The 21,275-nt window shown below is 42.5% G+C and overlaps 2 protein-coding genes across 2 annotated transcripts; one reads left to right on the plus strand and one right to left on the minus strand.

Moving 5' to 3' along the window:
* The first annotated feature begins 1,775 nt into the window (after positions 1-1,775).
* ccng2 (cyclin G2) lies at positions 1,776-8,978 on the plus strand. The gene is made up of 8 exons (XM_085357947.1): positions 1,776-1,856; positions 4,058-4,218; positions 4,301-4,438; positions 4,529-4,779; positions 5,380-5,458; positions 5,560-5,658; positions 6,325-6,524; positions 8,014-8,978. The coding sequence occupies exons 2-8, from the start codon at positions 4,114-4,116 to the stop codon at positions 8,144-8,146; spliced, it is 1,005 nt and encodes a 334-aa protein (XP_085214073.1). The 5' UTR covers positions 1,776-1,856; positions 4,058-4,113; the 3' UTR covers positions 8,147-8,978.
* A 938-nt stretch (positions 8,979-9,916) lies between these two features.
* taf1c (TATA-box binding protein associated factor, RNA polymerase I subunit C) lies at positions 9,917-20,775 on the minus strand. Its single transcript, XM_085357948.1, has 15 exons — positions 20,373-20,775; positions 19,843-19,954; positions 18,527-18,576; positions 18,172-18,270; positions 17,040-17,107; positions 16,703-16,953; positions 16,365-16,493; positions 16,160-16,277; positions 15,989-16,060; positions 15,771-15,906; positions 15,496-15,624; positions 15,205-15,400; positions 14,957-15,094; positions 11,498-12,879; positions 9,917-10,922 (listed from the first exon to the last, which is right to left on the minus strand). The coding sequence occupies exons 1-15, from the start codon at positions 20,487-20,489 to the stop codon at positions 10,677-10,679; spliced, it is 3,243 nt and encodes a 1,080-aa protein (XP_085214074.1). The 5' UTR covers positions 20,490-20,775; the 3' UTR covers positions 9,917-10,676.
* Between the last annotated feature and the right edge of the window lie 500 nt (positions 20,776-21,275).

A 21,275-nucleotide genomic window follows, 5' to 3' on the forward strand; every position in this document is an offset into this window, starting at 1 on the left:
GAAAGGACCGAAACCCGACTGAAAGGGCTAGAAAGGATGACAGTTGAGTAAAAACAGAGTTGTGTCAAATCTTAGCTCGTCATAGATTGTGTTTAAGAGAACAGAATCAACACAAAGCTTCTTTCTGGATGTTTCTGTGGGAGTTTACAAGCATTTGTCCCAGGAAAGACTCCATTATGTGGTTAAAAACAAAAGAAAAAGGCTGGGTCTTTCTCTGGTAATCTTCTGTGGGCCAGCGTAACCAAACCGTACTGATCAGTGTGCTGAATGCGAAGTTCATCGTGGACTTTTCTGTGACTCTGAGTCTGATGTATGGCAGGGATTTATGGTGTGTTTCCTACCAGCGTGTGGGAAGTGGTGGTTCCTCAAAAGCAGCTCCAAAGTAAATGCTGACGTAAGGGTTGACTTCTGCCTTTTAAGATGACCATGCACTTTATCATTGACACAGACAGCCAGACAGAAGTACTGATATCATTAGTGGTCTGACTAACAATCTTATCACAGATAAATGAAATTTTAATGCAACTTTCCAGCAGGAAACTGCAAACAAACTACTTTTTTTGGCTTCTGAGGGTTTTTAACAAATATATTTTTCTTTCTTTGCTTAAGCTGTCTTCTCTCGGGCAAGAGGAAAGAAAAGCTCCTAAAAAGTGGTCTAAAATAGACATTTAAACGTTCATTTACGCATTATCTAATGGAAATGTATGTAAGTTAGTGCATATTTAGATATCCCTTACCCACTGATATTTGCATATCAATGGATTCAGCAGTCACACCTTTCAAGCAAACCCTGGTTGGTTTTGCCACCAGGGTTGCATAAAAGTAAAATCATGAACTTTCATATTTGATATTTTTATTCTTGAAGTACTTCTGTGTTTCATCGCAGTTGTTATTGAATTATAACTTATAATTCAATAAAACCATAGCTAAAAACATATGGGAGACTTAAAGCTTATAAAGCCTTACTTTAGTGTTATCAGATCTGACTCTATACATGATGTTTTCATGTTAAATTGGACTTTTAGCTATATACCCATTAATTTAGACTGGGGTCTTAAAATAACTTACCAAATAACTCCTGACAATACATCAGAAGATATTCTCATTCTGGTTCATTGTGACGTTACATGAACCCAGGTGTAGAATCTCCCATTCCGCTTGTTTTTATAAACTTTATTGGGCTTGCCACAGTATCTTTGAATTTAATCACTTTTGTGTTGAATTCTTATTTAATATAAACATCTTCATTACATCTGAAAGATCTTAGAGTATATAAAAACACTGGTATGCTTGTTTAAGGTGGAATTGAGGTTTAACCATTTACAGACATATTGTTTCACATCTGACACAGACAATGAATAAAAAAAACTGTCCAAAAAAGGCACTACGTAATGCTATGATTGCGTCAGGTCTCTGTGTAGGCACGATCCAATCAAAACATTACATTTTGGGCGGACTATTTGAACGCAGCAAACTTCGGTTTGCTGATTGGCTCACGGTAATGTTACTCAAGGTGGGCTTGTTTCTCGCGATCCAAACGCTGTGTTTCCGTTTCTCCGAGCTGTATCTGCGGATTGAAGCTGGGTTATCTATCTCCAGTGTAAATATGGTGAAAATGCTAATACGGTGGTACAAAAACACCAGAATCGAGCTGCAATTTGTGCCTTTAACACCCTAAAAAGGGGACAGCTGTTCGTAAAGCGATGGGTCTGATTGGTTGTGGCCGGGTGACGTCGAGAAGTAGGCGTGAGCTCACTCAACATCAACAAAGGACAGAAAAAGAGAAAGACGAAAGAAGAGCAGAAGAAAAATAAGCCACAGCAGGACAAATATGTGGATCTAACTCACAGAAACAGGTAGAGTAAACCATTAAAATACATCACAGTTGCATTTATTTTACTTAGAGCGTTCACTTGAGCGAGTAAAGTGTCGTTTTTTGTTTTTGAAGGTTTTTCATTACTGTCGACAGGAACTCGTCCAGAAGCGCTTAAAAATAGCAAATAGGTGAATTTTATAGTTCTGACATTAGATTAAAAGCATTTAATGTGTGTTTTTCCTTAAAATTGATATGTTTGCTTCAGTTTGCACGTACAGCATAGAGGCTTCTCTTCGCTGTTGTAGCTGGTATCATCTGGACCCGTTTTCCTTTTTTCTAAGCTCGGTTAAACTCACTTTTACAAACCACTGCAATGACATATAATCGGTTTATTAAGTCAACTCTCTGCTCTAGTTCTCAATTATTAAATATCTGTGTGGGTAATCGTGTTTCCGTAGTAAAATAGTTAAGATATTTCATCATTTTTAAACAGAAGCCCCTCCCCCCGCTCCGACTACAGAGGATTTAAACCATTAGCTAGCGGAGGCTAACCGTCCACATCAACTACAAAAATTCAAAAGACAAAAACAGTGTTTTTAGACGTGTGGGGCAACTTAATTTGTATTTTAGGTCGTTAATTTACAGCCATAACAGGAAAAAGGGGTACTTGTTTTTCGGTCAGGGGATCGAGAAGACGTAGACAAGCGGAAATCTGACACCGAAGCCCAGCTGAGGGAAGTGGGCCGGGCCCTGGGCTCTGACCCCCAGACTGAGAGTGCACGGCAGTCACGTAACAGTTTAGCAACAATGTACCCGAAAATGTGAAGTCGTGTGACAACACGGTAACAGTGTAGCAGTTTAGCAACGACCGAGTGATTAACTTAGATCCTCAACCTGGATACAGATTATCTGACACGATTCCAAAGACTTCACCTCAAATGTGTCCTCTTCATTCACATTATTCTCATGATATACTCAGGCGTCTACAATAAAACAGACTAGAAAGCGTTTGTTTCTGCTCTGTGTGAAATACAGTAAAACCGGATTTTATTTTTCCCAAAAAGTTGATAAAACGGAGCAAATAATACGATAAAACAAAAGATTAATAGAGGATAATAAGTAAAACAATGTGCCACATAATTCCTCAAATAGAAATTAAATAGAATTTAGTAGCTTAACATGGTTTTCTTGGTGGGGATGTGGTGTTTGGGGGGAGGGGATGTGTTCATTAGCAGCTCTCCTCCCTCTATAGTTGAGGCAGTGAGTTTGTTGCCATACTCACGACAAGTCTATTCACGCAGCAAAAAGGTTCAAAATATTTTCATATGATCACAGAGACCTTTTTTTTGTCAGGAAAGGCCAAACCCTCTTTGGGTGGGTAACCTACAGATGTTTGAATGCAGTAAATAAACCCCCTGCTAAATGGCAAAAATCTCGAAAATATAATGAAAAGTTAAGTAAAATGTTAACTATGGAACAAAACTAAAATGCAAACGAATGTGCAAAAAAACGAATCATGAAGAAGTCGTGAGCTACAGGTACAGAAAAGAGCTAATTGTTGCATGAGTGGCGCTGCTGTAGAATGTTAAACTGCCCAGAGGCTCTGTTGATTTTGCTTGATTGAGCTGAGTCCAAACGTCCTTGTGGAAAGAAGTTTGTGCATCTGGTGACTTTGAATAACCTGCCAGATAAGGCAGCAGGTAAATCAGGCAGCTGCCAGGATGCAAACAGGATTTAAAAATATAATCTAGATTTGTATCATTCAATAGTTAGAGGCATAAGTGTGATTAACTCATTCACTGCCAGCCATTGGCAGTGAATGAGTTAAACCCATTGACTCATTCACTGCCATTGACGGCTATAGACGTCAATGGCAGTGAATGAGTTAAAAGTCACTTTTTTTTTTTAAACAAACAAAATGGAGAAAAGCAGATTTAGGAAGAAATCAGAAAATTCTGGTTAGAAGTGAATTTCATAACATGTAAAATGTCATAACAAACTCACCTCAGGGGAAACTCCAAACTTCTGCTCTGCTCTTCATTGTGACGGAGAGTTTGCAGAAATCCTGTTATGTATGTGTATTACAAAAATGCTTTTAGTTTCAGTTACGATTTGCAACTATTTGAACTATGACAGTCTTGTAGCTGCCGAGGAGCACAAGCTCACAGCAAAGGCTGTAAGTCGGCCTTTTCTTAGGTTACAGCATAAAAACTAAACTTTGTGACTTTTCTTTCCTTGCAGTGTCGGTACTGTGTTTTTAAAAAAGAAAGATCACTTCCTGCAGTGCCAGCTGAGACATGGATGCCTTCAAGCTGATGAAGGAGCTGAGGGTGAATTGTGAGCAGGAAGTGCATTACCTCCCCAAAGTAATGGGACTCAGCGCCATTGAATCCACAGCGCCGGTGGGCACCTGTAGATCTAAGCATTGCTAACAGGCTTCTTAATAACTGTGAAATTAATCAACAGTGTGTCTTTATTCTCCAGGGTGACAGTCGGATCTCGGCCAAGTGCAGAGATGCCAAAGTGGAGGATCTGTGGAGTCTGACCAGCTTCTTCGGTTACAGCACGCAGACGTTCGTCCTGGCTGTTAACCTGCTGGACAGATTCCTCGCCATGATGAAGGTATGAGACGTTCACACCTGCTAGGAGCAGACACTGCACACTTTAGCTTCAGAGGTTTCTTTACTTAATTGTTGTCTCTCCTCCCATCAGATCCAGCCCAAGCACCTGTCCTGCATCAGCCTCAGCTGCCTCCATATAGCAGCCAAAGTGACAGAGGAGGAGTGCAACCTGACGCCCACCGACGAGCTCATCCGCATCGGACAATGCCGGTTCACTGTGTCCGACCTCGCACGGATGGAGAAGATCATCACCGAGAAGCTCAACTTCAAGTCCAAAGCCGTAACCGCCTTAACCTTTCTGCACCTGTACCACCAGATCGCGCTATCGCACTGCACCGATAGGTGAGGCCCTTACGAACACGAGGTTACATATTCAGATTTGTGTCTGCAAATAGATGATCCGTTACAGTTGATGTTTGGAAGCTTGATGATTCCGGATTGGGTTCAAAAGTCTGGACGACATTCGATTGGCAAAAAGTCTTGATATGTGGGGCAGCAGGCAGTGTCTGACTGAAGTGCACTGATAACACCCGTTTTCTGCTGTTGGCAACAAAACTTTGCTCTTATGTAACCCTGCCGTGTTGTTTTTAACCAGCTCAGCTTGGGTCAAAATGCCACATCAGAGTTTACACCAGTTTGTTTTGTTTAGAGCAAATTAAGTTAATTGAAGAGTTGCACAGAATTTAACTGTCCTCATATTTGACATCAGTGTTTTAAGTTGCCCAGTCCTGCTAAGTGTGTTTACCACTGCCACCTGGTTGTGAAACTGAACACTAATCGGCTGACCACTTGTGACTGACAAAGATAATGTTGAGCCACCTTTTCGATTCTCAGTTTATTGCTATTAATAATAATAGCAATGTGGACAAAACTGATGATTGCGTGTGTTCGAGAATTGTTAAAGACCCGAACCTGATTGCATGTTTGTGTCTGTCCTAACAGGAAGACTACGCTCAGCCTGGAGAAGCTGGAGGCTCAGCTCAAAGCCTGTCTGTGCCGGATCTCCTTCTCCAAAGCAAAGGTAACAATTCCATGTCTGTCCTGGTTAAAAACTGACAAATGCATTTTATTCTTGACACAACACTGATCCTGTTTAACTGTTTTCTTTTCTTTTCCTTCCAGCCGTCCGTCCTTGCGTTGGCACTGCTGAGGCAGGAGATTGAAGCCGTTCAGTCAGAGGACATGTTGGAAATAACCTCTCACATCCAGAGACACCTCAAGGTAGGCTGTTGCCAAACAGTGCATGACTTCATTACACAACAACTCATCCGGGGAGGGGAAGGTGTACAAATCATGGGGAAAAAAAAAACTGAGAAATAGATTTTCTACACCAAAGTCAACAACACAGAGCAGGTGGATTTCAGAGGAAATGAGAAGTTTAAATTAGCAGATGTCTCATGACTCCATTAAAAGAGAATTAGTGTGGGCATTTTCCTGGATCAGCCGCACACAGGAGGCATTTTTAATACATGTTCAGACTTTTACTTGGCAAATGTGAACAACTTTATTAACTATCCTTACAGCCTGCGGACTTGCAGCTTCAAGATGAGACTCCAGTTTTTAAATAGAAGAAGTGAGCACTCGAGTTATGAATAGCAGCAGCCGTGTATCGTGAGAGTGTTTATTCTTAGCCCAGCTCTGGTCCAGAATATTTTCTTTATGTTGATGTCTGTAGTTATGTAACCTGGCATGTTGTGATGGCTCCATGTTAAAAAGGAGCTGATGTCATTGATCTTTAGCCCTTTTGTCTTTCTCACACTTGCAAATCACCAACACCACTAGGTTTCTGTTTAATTGTTAAGTAACCGGATAGTTTTAAACACACCGTCGTCTTGTCAGTGCGAAGCGCAGACAGTTAGACTGATCTGCTCCCCTATTTGTTTTCAGATTGCTGATGCTGACCTGGTGCTGTGGAGCAAATGCGTGGCCCAGTGCCTGTCAGACTACGCGTCCCCCGAGTGCAGCAAACCCGACCACAGGAAGCTGCAGTGGATCGTGTCACGGCGGACCGCCCAGAGCCTGCACAGCTACCGTAGTGTCCCCGAACTGCCCACCATCCCAGAGGGCTGCTGGGATGAGAGCGAGAGGTGAGGACCCCAAACACACCCAAGCAACACTGCCGTCACACCTCCAAAAACACAACCGATCCTGAATTTCTTGGTCTTAGTGACTTGTTTCAAGCTATAGAAACCAATCAGACTGACTGTACTGGCTTCAGTTTCACTCTGATTTGATCACTTCTTTCAAACACTCCTACCACCATCAACAACTACAAAAACAGAGGCTAAATGAAAAAGGAACCAAACACACCCTTTGTGTCATCACATACGCCAAATATTTCAGCCTTTGCAGTGACGCAGCACAGAGAAACGCCCTGAAAAGTCTCTGTCAGGTAATCTAGAGCAAGTGTAACAGCAGTGAAGGAGGACACTTACTGTTTCTGGTGCTGATAAAGTCAGAAAAATCTATGAAATGAAGTTTAAATCAGTGGAGAGAGCTCTGCGTTTCTTTTATTTTATTTGCAGTAAACACTTTCCTGTGGCAACAAGCGGCAACACTGAAGTTTCTCCTGTGTTGAAACTGTCTGAGCTTGTCAGGGCCTCTCATATCTCCCAGCCAGTCACATCCCACTGACACAACTGTTTCCATGACGTCACATGAAGCCAGGGTGGCCTCGCCTTTATGTATCAAGGACAGCTCCTTTTTATTTCTACGTCAGTGTGTTGAAAGCGAAAAGAGGAACAGACATGGTTCCAGTGGGCGGGTATTTAAGCACAAGCTGAGTACACAAAGCTCCCGATCAACAAACATCTTTACACACCTTAACAGTTCAGTCAGCTGAGTCAGACAACATGAGATCAGCTGATAGTCTTAAGTGATATGCGGAAGTTTGAAACAGCTGACTGGTTTTGTTTTGCTTTCATTGCTCAGCCCATCTCCATCCCAGTGCCTCTCAGCAAGATCAGAAATGACCAAATAGATTTAGAAGAGATCAGTTTCTATCACTTAATGCTTTTTTTTTGTTTGTTTGTTTGGTTTAGTGCAGCTTCCAACTGCCTTCAGTTGGTTCTACTGCCAAGAAACTCCAATTAAATTAAGAATGAATGGTGGTTGATTAATTGATTTAAAATAATTTTGAAAAATGTTATGATTTAGCTTTTCGGTGAAAATACCCCAATGCACCAGATTAATTTTCTATTTTTAGAGGGTGATGAGAAGGATGAAACAGATTTACTCATTAAGAGCCCACAGAGATTACTGCTGATACAAAAACCAGACACAGACTTCAAAACAACCCCAATTAAGATACTCTCATTCCAAACATACCTGTGCAAGGTACAACCACTCCACACGCACTACTAATTGTTCACCTTGAAATTGACGAGATACTAACAGTCCAAATTCACCTCAAAAACACGCCAAAGCAGGAGAGCTTAGCAAGATACTAACAGTGTTACATGTCAGATGCTACCACTATTAACGTGACTCAGGAAGTTACTACCATGGTCGTATCAACTTGCCAAAGCCTCTACATATGACTGTACTGACCTCATACCTCCCTCTGTGTGTCTACAGCGAGGACTCGTGTGAGGATATGATGAGCTCGGGTGAAGAGTCTCTCAGCAGTTCTCTGGGCAGCGATGCCGAAGGTTCCTTCTTCCCTCCTCACCTCCGTCGCCAAAATCAACGCCAATACCTCTATGCCTGAAGCCTCTGCCGCCCGTGCCTCGCCGTTTCCACCCCCCACCACCCCGTGTTCTCCTGCCGTTTTTTAATTTATTGTTCAATAAGCTCTGGTGCTGGTGGAGAATAGCACAACTGGCAGCTGAGCGGTTAGACATCCTCCAGGTAGATTTGATAGACTTAGTTTGTAGATGTGTCGGTGCATGTTGAGATGTCACATTCCAGGATGCAAGTTTTTTTTCTTCTTTTTTTTTTTGTAAGGATATAAGTGATGTTTTGCAGATAAACTCTGGGCAGCCTGGTCTTCAAGGTGCTGAGCTAGCAGACACATGACGGTCGCTAAAATGTCAGATCGGGCTGGAAGAGTAATTTGCCAAAACGTGGCGTTTGTTTTTGAGTATGTCTTTTGACTGTTATTAATCCAAGACTGTTTTAAGGAGTAGGAGGCGTTTCTCTGGCGTACAGAGGCTGAAAGCAGCAGTGGTCGCAATTTTTCTTTTAGTCGAATCTCATGTGATAAATCAGGACTTTAAAGTAAATGAGAGCAACCTAAAGATGTATCAGTGGCGTGTTCTCCAGTTCAAACTGGAAACTTTCTGACCGCGGCTGCTCCGGTCTTCTGTTTCAGTTTAATTTGCACAGTTTTATTATTATTATTTTTAAATGTAATTTCAAGTGTTAAATGGAAGTGGAGGTTGGAAAAACATTTAACGATCGTGTGTTTATGGATGTGTTTGAAAGTATGGCTCTGATTTAAATTTGAAGTTGCCAATGTTAGGATGTAGCTTAAAAACAAAAGGAATGTCGTCTGTGGTGTTTGAAACTGTTCAGAGATTGTTGTATGAAACTAAATAATAGTGACCAAGTGTCAAAAAAAAGTTGAAAAATATCAAAAATGTTCATACAAAAATATGTAAAAGTGTAAATGCTGTACAAAAAAAGTTTAATTTTTTGTAGATATTAAGTTATTCTTTTTTTTTTGGTCACCTGTACTTAAAAAAAAAAAGAAAAAAAAGAAGAAAAGAATAATCTTATAAAAATATTATTTTTAAACATCTCGTCTGTTTCTTTTTTCCCCTTTAAATCATGTCTGCAAGCAAAAACTACTCCATCAATCAAACCTGAACCTGAGTGCAGCTCATTTCTCTACAGGCACAGCACTCATGCACATCCAAGAATTTAAAACACATTTAAGAGCCACATGTGCAACTTGGGTGCGTTGACTCCAGTAAAGCTGGACCCCCCCCCCCCCCAAAAAAGAAAAACCCAAACAAACAAATGACACCTTTCTCCAGCTTTGAACTTGGCCACCCAGTTTACAACCAAATGTTCATCAAAACGACTCTGAGCTGGACAAACTGCTTTTTGAGACTGTACACAAGGCACAAACTCTTCAACAGTCTTTCGCCACCAAAAGACAGTTTTCTTAGAAAATTTCCCAACTGACTAACAAGACCTGGAAGTTTCTGCCCGACAGCCACAACAGAAGCTCTCTCTAAATAAAGCAAAGGTGCCTCCGTGCTTCCTTTACTACCTCCTTTCATAGAAGATACACTGGGTCGTCCTTTATGGAAGGAGATGAATCATCTGACAAATAATCAAGAATGATAAGTAGTGCAGCGCATCTAAATATTAACAGCGTTTCCATTGAACGCCACAACCTGCTGAATTTAAACCCACAGCTGAACTTAGAAATAAAAACCCCACGAACGTGGAAGGTGTGGTTGGTCTTTTAAGTTTCTGCCCTTGTTTCCCTTTAAAGGAGAAGTTGAGATTTTTGTTCATGTTAGTTGTGGTTTTATTGAGAAAATAAGTTAAATTCTGCTTAGATGTAGAAAAGTCTCAGAAACATAAATTTGGCAAAATGAGTGAAACAGAAACATAAAAGATATACGTCATAGACAAGAAGCTTTTTAAATAATGCACATTTAACCACACAGACAGTTGATGAGAGGCGGCTGTTTGTGGGCGTGTTCATTATGACCTTCAGGAATGGTTTTGGCATTAAATATGTGAAAGTTGGATGACAGCTGTTTGGTGCAGTAATATAGCCTTCACAGTATCATCTTCTGAAATGCGTTTGGGTAAACCAACTTCTGGTATCTTTCGAATCATTTTTATGGAAATTATTGATACGTTAAAGGCTCTTTAGCTTTATCTAGACTTTATAGTTATAACAGACCCTAGCATAACTCAGGGACCAGCCCTTGCTGATCTCAAGTTAATTATCACCATTACTCTCTACAGTTTTAATAATCCTGCATGTTGACCCTCAGCTTTTATCACAAAAAGTCATAAATAAAACAGGAACATGAGCTCAGTCAGTTGCGTGCATGCACACACACGCACAGACACACACATACACAACTGAGGTAATAAATTCCATTCAGTCCTACCAAACAGTCTGCAGTGACTCCTCCAGACATCACACAGGTGATCCTCCTTGATTAGCTTAGATCCAGTGTCCAAGTTTTCTCATTTCATTCCAGTGTAGCAAATCCAGGAAGCGTAATCCCAAAATCCCAAACAATACATTCCCAGACTGAGTAAACATTTCAAAATCCCATTCGAGACTTCTTCTTTGGTTGCGATGCCTGTGACAGTCGACCCTGTGAACTCTGGGACTGAGAGTAGGATTGAGACTTTGACTGAGAGGAGCCTGGCGAGCCGAAGTTCATTCTGGTCAAATCCACACTGTAATTTCGGAGAGGGATGGACTGGGAGCTGCGGAGCTGAGATGAGGCCAAGAGTGGATTTGTGGAGCTCCCCTCATCCAAGTAATGGCTCTGCGAAGGATCATCCTGGAAACATCAGCCAGTTAATGCGAGCATAAAGGTCACAAAAGGGCATTTATTATTCATGCCTTTAGATTTAAGATATATGCCCTACGGTATATGTACTGGGGGTGGGTGGTATCAAGTTAGCATAAAAAAATACATTATATAAAGAACAGCAGTGGTCCTAAAACGAAGCCCAGAAACCGTCCTCTTCAGGTGAGAAAGAATGAAGAACAGTCAGCCAAGCTAACACACTATGTTTAAGCTGCCAGGTACTTTGAAAATCAGATTAAAGGATTTTTGCATGAGACAGTATTGTACTTTGGCTGCCAGTGGTCACCTTTAGCCACCAAACGCTCATAAAATAATCTGTTAGATGAAACGAATTCTGCAAATGTTTCATCTAATTAAATCAAGTACAAATATTCTATCTAGGTCCTGTTATACAAACAATAACATTCACACCAATTTTTATTGTTCAGGTTTCTATTCTTTATGATATATGAAAAAATTAATTAATTAATTAATAAAAGTATAAAATAAATCCCACTTTCTGTATGTGAGCATTTTAAATCACCTGATCTAAGACATGTTACTACCTGTGGCGCGAACAGAGATTCGAGGTAGTCGTCTGCTGGTCGTTTGCTCCTCCTCTGACTGGCTGGTGTGAAGTCCAGTCCGAGTGTCTGGGTCTGAGGAAGGGTGGTGGTCCTGCTGGGGGTTTGCTGAGGGTTGCTACGTTTATCACGTTGTGGTGTGGCGGTCGGGGTGGGAGTTGGAGTTGCTGTTGGAGTGTCATTTAGAACGGTGGAAGGCGTCGCAGCCCTCGAAGTCTCACCCTCGGACATACTTAAGAACTGAGACAGCCTCCCTCTGTCCTCTGTGTCTGACCACGCCGCCTGGCTGACTCCGGAGGACCAGCCCGCAGAGTCAGAGAGGTCATCCAGCGCCGACTGGTAGCTGACAGACGAGGTAAAGCTAGCGCTCAGATTCAATCGACGTCCAGTGGCTTGCTTCGCCTCTTTTTCTTTCCTCCTCCTCCTTCGCAGAGCCTGCACCTTTGCCTCCTTGGTGAAGCCCAGCTGGTCCTTCCACCACTTCTGCCATGCCTCCTCACCCTGCCAGGAGAGGGTCAGTCGGTGACTGAGTGGATCTGTCCAGACATTTGTGTTAAACTGGTTTGGTAAGGGTACTACATGTGGAGGCCTGAGAGAGGTGGAGACCATGCTGTGAACCAGCAGTGACCGTCTGGACATGCCCAACCTCAGCTCCTTCCTCAGGCTTTGCATGCACTTATCCTGCCGTGAAGTGCCTTGATCGCCTTCAGGAATACAAAGCAGACCTTGAGTGTTGGCTTTGAAGTGCTGCAAGAGGTGTGAGCGGTGCTTATTTTCATAGGTTTTTTGCATCAGTTTCTGGAGCCAATGTTTCCATGTGACGAGAGCACCACTGCTCAGCTTTACTGGAGTCTTTCTCCGAGATGCACCACTGACAATTTCCTCCACTTCAACAGCTTTATCATTCACACCGACGTCAAATCCAATTTCTTCCTCCGCCCCTGAATCATCGTTGACAACAACCTGCAGCTGCATCCGCCTTCGGTTCCGGTTCATCTCTGACTCTGAATCCTCCGAGAAGCTGGATGCTTGCTGTCCTCTTTCCGGTGTTTCAGGTACAATCCTCGATGGACCCTGTGTGGGCCCAACGACGTCTTCGTCACTTGATGTCTCGGAGATGATCAGCTGAGAATCAGGTGGAAGGCTCTCAGCTGTTTTCCTTGCCCGTGTTGTCATTCCTGGACTAATTTGTTGCCGAGGCTTCAGATCACCCTCCTCGGCTCGAGGCTGTGACTCGTCGGTGTCCGGCTGCTTGTGCTCCAGGATCTGATAGAAAATATCTCCTGCCTCCGTCAGCTGGAGGACGCACATGCACTCCTCGCCACCACCTCCACCTTCTGCTGCCTTCTGGATGCAAGTGAGACCTGGAAACAAACAACCCAGTGAACCTCTGCAGACTCAGAAACTGTTATTACAGTGGGGCAAAAAAGTATTTAGTCAGCCACCGATTGTGCAAGTTCCCCCACCTAAAATGATGACAGAGGTCAGTAATTTGCACCAGAGGTACACTTCAACTGTGAGAGACAGAATGTGGAAAAAAAAAATCCATGAATCCACATGGTAGGATTTGTAAAGAATTTATTCGTAAATCAGGGTGGAAAATAAGTATTTGGTCAATAACAAAAATACAACTCAATACTTTGTAACATAACCTTTGTTGGCAATAACAGAGGTCAAACGTTTACTATAGGTCTTTACCAGGTTTGCACACACAGTAGCTGGTATTTTGGCCAAGTCCTCCATGCAGATCTTCTCGAGAGCAGTGATGTTTTGGGGCTGTCGCCGAGCAACACGGACTTTCAACTCCCGCCACAGATTTTCTATGGGGTTGAGGTCTGGAGACTGGCTAGGCCACTCCAGGACTTTCAAATGCCTCTTACGGAGCCACTCCTTTGTTGCCCGGGCGGTGTGTTTTGGATCATTGTCATGTTGGAAGACCCAGCCTCGTTTCATCTTCAAAGTTCTCACTGATGGAAGGAGGTTTTGGCTCACAATCTCACGATACATGGCCCCATTCATTCTGTCCTTAACACGGATCAGTCGTCCTGTCCCCTTGGCAGAAAAACAGCCCCATAGCATGATGTTTCCACCCCCATGCTTCACAGTAGGTATGGTGTTCTTGGGATGCAACTCAGTATTCGTCTTCCTCCAAACACGACGAGTTGAGTTTATACCAAAAAGTTCTACTTTGGTTTCATCTGACCACATGACATTCTCCCAATCCTCTGCTGTATCATCCATGTGCTCTCTGGCAAACTTCAGACGGGCCTGGACATGCACTGGCTTCAGCAGCGGAACACGTCTGGCACTGCGGGATTTGATTCCCTGCCGTTGTAGTGTGTTACTGATGGTGACCTTTGTTACTTTGGTCCCAGCTCTCTGCAGGTCATTCACCAGGTCCCCCCGTGTGGTTCTGGGATCTTTGCTCACCGTTCTCATGATCATTTTGACCCCACGGGATGAGATCTTGCGTGGAGCCCCAGATCGAGGGAGATTATCAGTGGTCTTGTATGTCTTCCATTTTCTGATGATTGCTCCCACAGTTGATTTTTTCACACCAAGCTGCTTGCCTATTGTAGATTCACTCTTCCCAGTCTGGTGCAGGTCTACAATACTTTTCCTGGTGTCCTTCAAAAGCTCTTTGGTCTTGGCCATGGCGGAGTTTGGAGTCTGACTGTTTGAGGCTGTGGACAGGTGTCTTTTATACAGATGATGAGTTCAAACAGGTGCCATTCATACAGGTAACGAGTGGGGGACAGAAAAGCTTCTTACAGAAGACGTTACAGGTCTGTGAGAGCCAGAGATTTTCCTTGTTTGAGGTGACCAAATACTTATTTTCCACCCTAATTTACGAATAAATTCTTTACAAATCCTACCATGTGAATTCATGGATTTTTTTTCACATTCTGTCTCTCACAGTTGAAGTGTACCTCTGGTGCAAATTACTGACCTCTGTCATCATTTTAAGTGGGGGAACTTGCACAATCGGTGGCTGACTAAATACTTTTTTGCCCCACTGTATCCATCTATCTTCTACTTTAACCACCAGAACATTAAAGCTTGAGGTGTGACACGGGTTAAAAAACTTCCACCTCCCACTTAATTGTTTTAATAGATCAAATATGGAGCCTGCATAAACTGAGCTAATGTATCTTATACATTTTCTAACATTCATGACTAAAACTTAGAAACTAAAAGTGAAGGCTTTAATAACTCATGGGAACTGTTAAGTTCAGGTAGACCTTATTTAACTACATTAGATGAACCAAAACTACACGTAGCGTATTTCAGATGATGGCTAATGCCACATTATGATTATGTGACTGTGACTGGGCTACAGGTACGTCTAATCAAAACCTATAAAAATTTAAGACTTTAAAGGTTCCTGCTAAATTAATTTGCAACTGATAGTTCACGTAAACTGTAGCATCACTTTCTCACCTGCGGCATATGAGGACAGTCTGTTGGTTGCAACGTCCAAGCGGTGAGGGATCTGGACTGGGAGGTGTTTCAGACTGTCTCTGGGCCTGAGCAGAGCCTGAGGAGGACCTCGACTGAAACAGGCGTTCCCTCTGCCTCCTGAACACACACAGTTTCACTTTTATGTTCAATCCATATCTCTATCTATATCTCTATATATCTATATCTATATGAAAGTAACTAAACCATGCTGCCCCCTGGTGGCTCACCTGCATACTGCAGCATCATAATTTCCTGAGAACTCTGGGAGCTGAGCAGGACCTTAGTGGTTGCTTCGCCAGCTGACAAGCTTGACGAGGCGCAGCCAGGAACAATGTGACAGAAAATAGGTGGAGACGTCATCATGTGATCCCATTTGAGCATTGGGACGCACGGGAAGCGCTCGTCCATGATGTAGGCCGAGTACTGACAAAAAGTGAGAGAGAGGAAGGTGAAGTGGAACCGTTAACGTTTTAGCTGTTTTGTTACTTCCTGTAAATCTTAAGTGATGCTGGGCGTACCTGAGTGGTGATTAGGTGGTGGAAGGAGTGGGAGTCTCCTAGATACCTGGACAGGACAAGTCTCTCTCCGCTCCGACAATCAGCGGTACTGCTGATACGAAACAGAGTGTGGCAGGAGGCCGGACTCACCTGGAGGGACAGAAGATGAGGGCGAGGAGGAGGAGAGATGGTGAAATGAAAGAAGAAGAAGATGTAGGAGGAGTCATTTGATTTAAAATCCACTGGGGTGGAGTACAGAAGCAAAATCGCCAACGTTAACCAGCCTCCTGACTCACCCTGATATCTGTTAGGTCCACCCCCGTCCTGTCCGCATACAGCACCACTCTCGGGTGGGCAGTGAACTCGCACCATCTCCATGGAGACTTGGCGTTGAAGTACAGGTTGCTGTCCTCATGTCGCACCTTCTGCATCCTGATTGGTCAGAGGGTCAATTTTAGTTTGCGCTTCCCTTTAAACATTGTCATCTCTGAGCAGAATGCATTGACTTTCTCACCCTTTCCCCACCGTCCACAGGTTTGCGGCTCCGCTCTCGCTCGCCACCAGAACTTCACCTAAAACATGAGGACTGGCAGCACAGAGCAGAGATGATTAGCCTCACATGCGCCCCCATACACACACAAAAAAGATCCATCTCATCAACTTCACTCTTTGAACTGTCACCAACCTGGCGCTGATACAGGTCGCGACCTCCGACGTGCTGACCACCTGGAGTGCCTGCGGCTCATTTCTCTCACTGAACCTCCAAACACCACAGAGGTAATCCGACCGCACAGCCACACAACCTGCAAAACAAACAAACAAACAAACATCTTTAAAAACACCACCGTGCTCTGAAGTCATCTCCAAATATTCCCCACAGTTGCTCTCACATTCGCCAAACAGCGAGGCGGTGCTGATCTGTCTGACGGGGCCTCTAAGTGGGAAGCTGAACGGTTTGCTGCTGGTATCCACACAGAAAGGACCGCTTCTGTGGTGCTGCAGCTCCACCTTGTGAAAGTCTGCAGGTACTGTGTTAAGGGCAAGACGCATTTTATCCAATGATGGCTGCAGCCATGGTTATGTGAAATCCTGGCTTTGACCCAGTGAGTACTTTAAAAGTGAAAGAGGTTTTTTTTTTTTTTTTTAAATGGTTTTAAGATCATTGTGGACCCAAAATATTTCTGACAGTGCTGCTTTAGAAGCTTCCTAAATCCAAACTCAAGGATACTGAGGGTATTCAGTGCAGGGTTTCCAGGATAGAGGAGGCAGCCATGCTGAGAGCCACCATCACTCTGTGAAAAGGGAACGAAACTCAGAGCACCCCCTGTGGTTCCTTCGGAGAACAGCAGGCGGTCCCTCTGCTCCGCCAGCTCATCGTACAGCAGTGAGCCGAGCAGCTCTGGAGGGATGGAGTGCACCACGTCATACAGCTGGCAGCTGTGCCGGGCCAGCTTCCGGCAGGGATACTTCTGCTCGCACCTGCGTGGGGAGGGGTAAACGTGATTAAAATAAAACTAAAAGAAAGCTTCGACATCCAGGAATTTCAACCAATCAACTCAACTCACATTTTAACCTTCAGCAAATCCAGGAAGTAGGTCACCCTCCCCATCCTCACTGCATCCTTAAAATATTTCTGCAATCAAACAGAAATCTGATGACCAATGACTGCACGGCTTTCTTCTGTGTTTATATACAAATGTTTACGTTAAACAAAATCTGTTGTTAATGTTTGCTTGAAACTCTCAGCTCAAGATCCAACACAACAAAAAGAACAAGGCTCCACCTTTTGGCGATAGTCAGCACTGCAATCAACACCATAAAAGCTGCATTGTTACTATAGCCCAGTTGGTTTCTGGGCTATAGTAACAATGATGCTTGCTAATGAATACATCCTGACTGAGTGGATCAATTCTGGCAATGACTTAAAGAGTTGAGAAAGGTGTGCATGGTATCTGGCTCCAAGCAATAATTTTATTCTTAGAACATTTATACAAAAGTGAACAATGTTTAGGACCAGAAAACAAACATTTTAAGTCTGTGGCTCCAGTTTGTTTACATTTCACTGGATGTTGATTTCTGAGCCTTTGTGCATTTCCTCTTTTTCACCTGTCTTCTGCTGTAAATGGCATCAGTCCCAAAAATGCTGTAAACCTCTTTCACCTCTGTCTTCTGGCACTCTGTTAAAGTGTGGCTTTTGGTTGCTTCTGTTAAATATCTTAAAGACCAGATTAATATTTGGAGCCAAACAATGCAAATAATTTGAAACTAAACTGCCCTTTACATTAAGGTTCTGTTTGTGCTGTATTAAATTTGCCAAATCATCCATCTTCTTCAGTGAATCATTCATCCTGTACTGCAGCTGGTAATCCATATTCTGCTCCACAGCCTCAGTGAGTTTGCCAACTGCATGAAATCCACCTGCTGGATGGAGTGGCCCTCCACCTCGCCCAAGATTGTGGTTTTGGAGTGTGTATAAACACAAATCGAGCTGAATGATATCCACTCAATCAGCGGCAAGGAAAACAGCAACTACCTTTTCAAAGGAAGAGTCATAATTTGTTCACTGTGTTCTTTTGGGCTGATAAAATAAATAAATAATTAAATGCTCAAATGAGACACCACATTAAATGTCCATAAAATCAGGGTGTGATTTTGATCACATCTGAAGTAATTTAACCCTATTGTGACGACACCCACCTCTTTTTGCCCTTTTAGCTTAAAGGAGAAGTGTTCGGACAGAACGTTGCTCATGCAGCCGAAGGCGTCCAGGGAGTGATCCATGAAAAAATTATTCATCTAAACACAAAGAAAAGATGAATGTTTGTTAACACGAGTCATCTGGGACTGTTCGTTCCCTTTAATGCTGATTAGAAATTAAACAGTTCTTCACTGCCCAGACAATTCAGTTTGTTAAACTGGAAAAAATATATGAAACAAAAAATAGACACAACTTAAAAATAAAACCAAACCAAAACCAAAAAAACCCTAAAACAAACAAACAAAATAAAATTTTGTCTCTTTGTGATTTTATGATTTTAACTGGCTCACTTACATGCTCTGTGAAGTTCATTGGATCCGGAGGTGTCAAAGGCGAAAGAATAGCTAAAAAAAAGTTAAAATTAACTTACATATATGTGGAAAAACACATTCAATGGAAGTCAAGAGTATCTGAAAGAGAAAAACTGCTCTATATTCTGGGCACACCCTTTATCTTCCCTTAGATGTTAAAATCTGGTCCTGAGCTATGACAGCTGTCACCGCAGTTTATTAAGGAGTCTGAACCAGAGGAGCATCTGCTGACTGAGGACTAGAGCTGGGCGATAGAACGATAACGATATGTATTGCGAAATAACTTTTTCTCGATAGAAACTTTTAACTATTGCGATAGACCTCACCGCTCTTGTCCTCTTAAAAAAAAGGAAAAAAAAAAGAACAGACAATCCAAATTAAGTAGCGCAGAGCCGAACCAATCACAGCTGCAGCGTCACGTCATGTAACTTGTTATGTACAGCACAAGTGCCAAGCTGCACATGTGTATTTGTCTGGGAAGCAGCCAGCCGCCGTGCCACCCCAGGTAATGGAGGAAATGAGTGTGCCGACTAGGGAAAAATCAACCGAGAGCGTGACCGAAGGTTACCGAAGAGAAAACAGATGATGGTTCCAATGCCGGAGAGATTGTCGAACGGAAGAGCCATAGAAGTTCCGTAGTGTGAAGGTATTTCGGCTATTTCAAGTCTGACAAAAACAGAGCAGTGCGCACTGTAAATTGTGCTGAAAGCAAGTCTGGAAATACAATAAACCGGTGCATGCTCAATCTCTGACTGGAAGCGCTAATTCGTCATTCGGCTTTTGTCAGACTAAAGTAACTGTTAAAACTGTTTGAAAAGCTAAGTTATACAACAAGGAGAGATTGAGAATTTCCTTTTAGTTCTCAGTTTATTTGATATTGACAAAAGTTAGTCAGTTTTGTCTGTTCTTCTGTAAAACAAACTAAGATTTATTTTTAGAATTAATATTTTGTTTCTAAGTGGAATTGACAATTTAGTCTGTTTCGTTTGTTCTATTTTGAAACTTAGACGCTTTAGCGGCTGCCTTTTGTGTAGTTTGCAATATTTGCCTTTATTTATCTGAAAAAGTCTCATGTTCCTTAAGTACATCTACCCTGTTGAACTTATTATGGGAAATAAATATTTAAATCAAAACAAGCTGCTGATTATTTCACATTTTACTTGTGAGCAACGGCACATTTAAATCTTACAAATATAGTTATTTGGCTTATATCGTGATAGATATCGTTATCGCCTCAAATGAAAAACCATATCGTGTTATGAAAAAATCTTATATCGCCCAGCTTTACTGAGGACTCACCGTGTTTAGGAGCCAGGAGGGGGACCGGCACAGGCTCGACTCGACGCCACAGCTCCCCTCCGACCTGATGCCTGGATGTGAAAGTCCAGGTGGAGAGAGGACCAGAACCAACCTGAAAGTGCAACCACATCCAACACGAATAAAGTTGGAGCCTAACATTTAACACCCCCACAGTTACAGTCAAGCCACCTGCTGGGTTACAAAAAAGAGAAAGAAATATATTAAAAAATCTCTTAAGTTGTAGTTTAAGCCAAAAAGGGGCCGTAACAGTTCTGTAACTCGGTAGGTGTAAACCACATGGTTGCCGATAAATAAAAAGATAAATAAAAATAAACAAAGACATTAACAGGAGAATTTGTCACACACATTACTATGATAACTTAACCTCAGTTTAAAGACCTTAAACATAAATATTGCTACGATCTAGTATATTTTACCCCTTGAATTATCATATAAGCAAAGTTATAATTATTTTCCCTGCAGGAATGCGGACAGATCTGGAGTCACGGAATTATCCACGTGGGACCCACCTGAGGTTTGACCTGGTCGTAGCTGGCCCAGCCTCCAGCATTGTGTTTCTGCACCAAATTCGGCGGCCCGCAGTTATAAAACGATGGAAAAAGCTCCTGTGGGAACTGGTAATCCATGTTTGTTTAATGTTAAATCATTCAAACTGCGGTCGGGTTTTCCGTTGTCCACGATGCCTGTCTGTCTCTCTGTCGGTGTTGAAGAACAAGTTCGGGCATGTTCAGCTAACGTTAGCTATCCCGCCGCAGGCAGCGAGCGCGTGTTTCTATTTATTTTCGTCTGAACATCGTGACACCCGCTCAGAGGTGCTAAACACGATCATATATAAACACACGGGAGTCCAAAACAGACCACGTAGACATCAAAATGACCCCAAATCCTCAGTTAGTCCACCAACACGTGTAGACCCCCTACGACAAAACTACCGGAAGTCAAGCTTTACAGCTGGCGCCAACAACAACAACAAATACAATGACTTCCGGTTAGCTTAAAAAGACAAAAACAAAAATTCCAAACTTAAATGAAAAATGTCATGAGACTTACACAAACAAACAACGCCCCCTCCACCCACCCCCAAAATAAAACAAACAAACAAAAAAAACAACAACATGAAAAACAGGCGTTTAATTTTGTAGGACTATTTAAAGGAAATCCCAAGTGAGAAAACACCACCACCAACACTAAAATAAATAAAGTTGATGGTCGTTTTATGGAAAAAATTACAAAACCCCGAGGATACCGGAAGTGTTCGGTTTCATTTCAAAAGCGAGCAAAATTTCAAAGTAAAGCTTATTTTAACCGATCGCATCAAGGCGATAGACAAGAGTCATACTTTTTTTTAAAAAATCTGCTTTTATTATTTTAGTTTTATTTACGGCGTTGTAGTTAGTTCCAATTAAATTCAA

This window comes from Diplotaxodon limnothrissa, linkage group LG7 (genome assembly GCF_057381915.1).
Source record: "Diplotaxodon limnothrissa isolate DT_005_m linkage group LG7, D_limnothrissa_male_GT1.1, whole genome shotgun sequence".
NCBI classification, from domain to species: domain Eukaryota; kingdom Metazoa; phylum Chordata; class Actinopteri; order Cichliformes; family Cichlidae; genus Diplotaxodon; species Diplotaxodon limnothrissa.

Excerpts from the sequence above, each read along its gene's own strand:
- ccng2 (XM_085357947.1), top strand. The coding sequence starts at position 4,114 with ATGGATGCCTTCAAGCTGATGAAGGAGCTGAGGGTGAATTGTGAGCAG. Across the intron at positions 4,439-4,528 it reads GATTCCTCGCCATGATGAAG|ATCCAGCCCAAGCACCTGTC; the intron begins GTATGAGACGTT and ends TCCTCCCATCAG. Across the intron at positions 5,659-6,324 it reads ACATCCAGAGACACCTCAAG|ATTGCTGATGCTGACCTGGT; the intron begins GTAGGCTGTTGC and ends ATTTGTTTTCAG.
- taf1c (XM_085357948.1), bottom strand. The coding sequence starts at position 20,489 with ATGGATTACCAGTTCCCACAGGAGCTTTTTCCATCGTTTTATAACTGC. Across the intron at positions 12,880-14,956 it reads ACTGTCCTCATATGCCGCAG|GTCTCACTTGCATCCAGAAG; the intron begins GTGAGAAAGTGA and ends GTTTGTTTCCAG. Across the intron at positions 10,923-11,497 it reads AATCTCTGTTCGCGCCACAG|GATGATCCTTCGCAGAGCCA; the intron begins GTAGTAACATGT and ends TGATGTTTCCAG.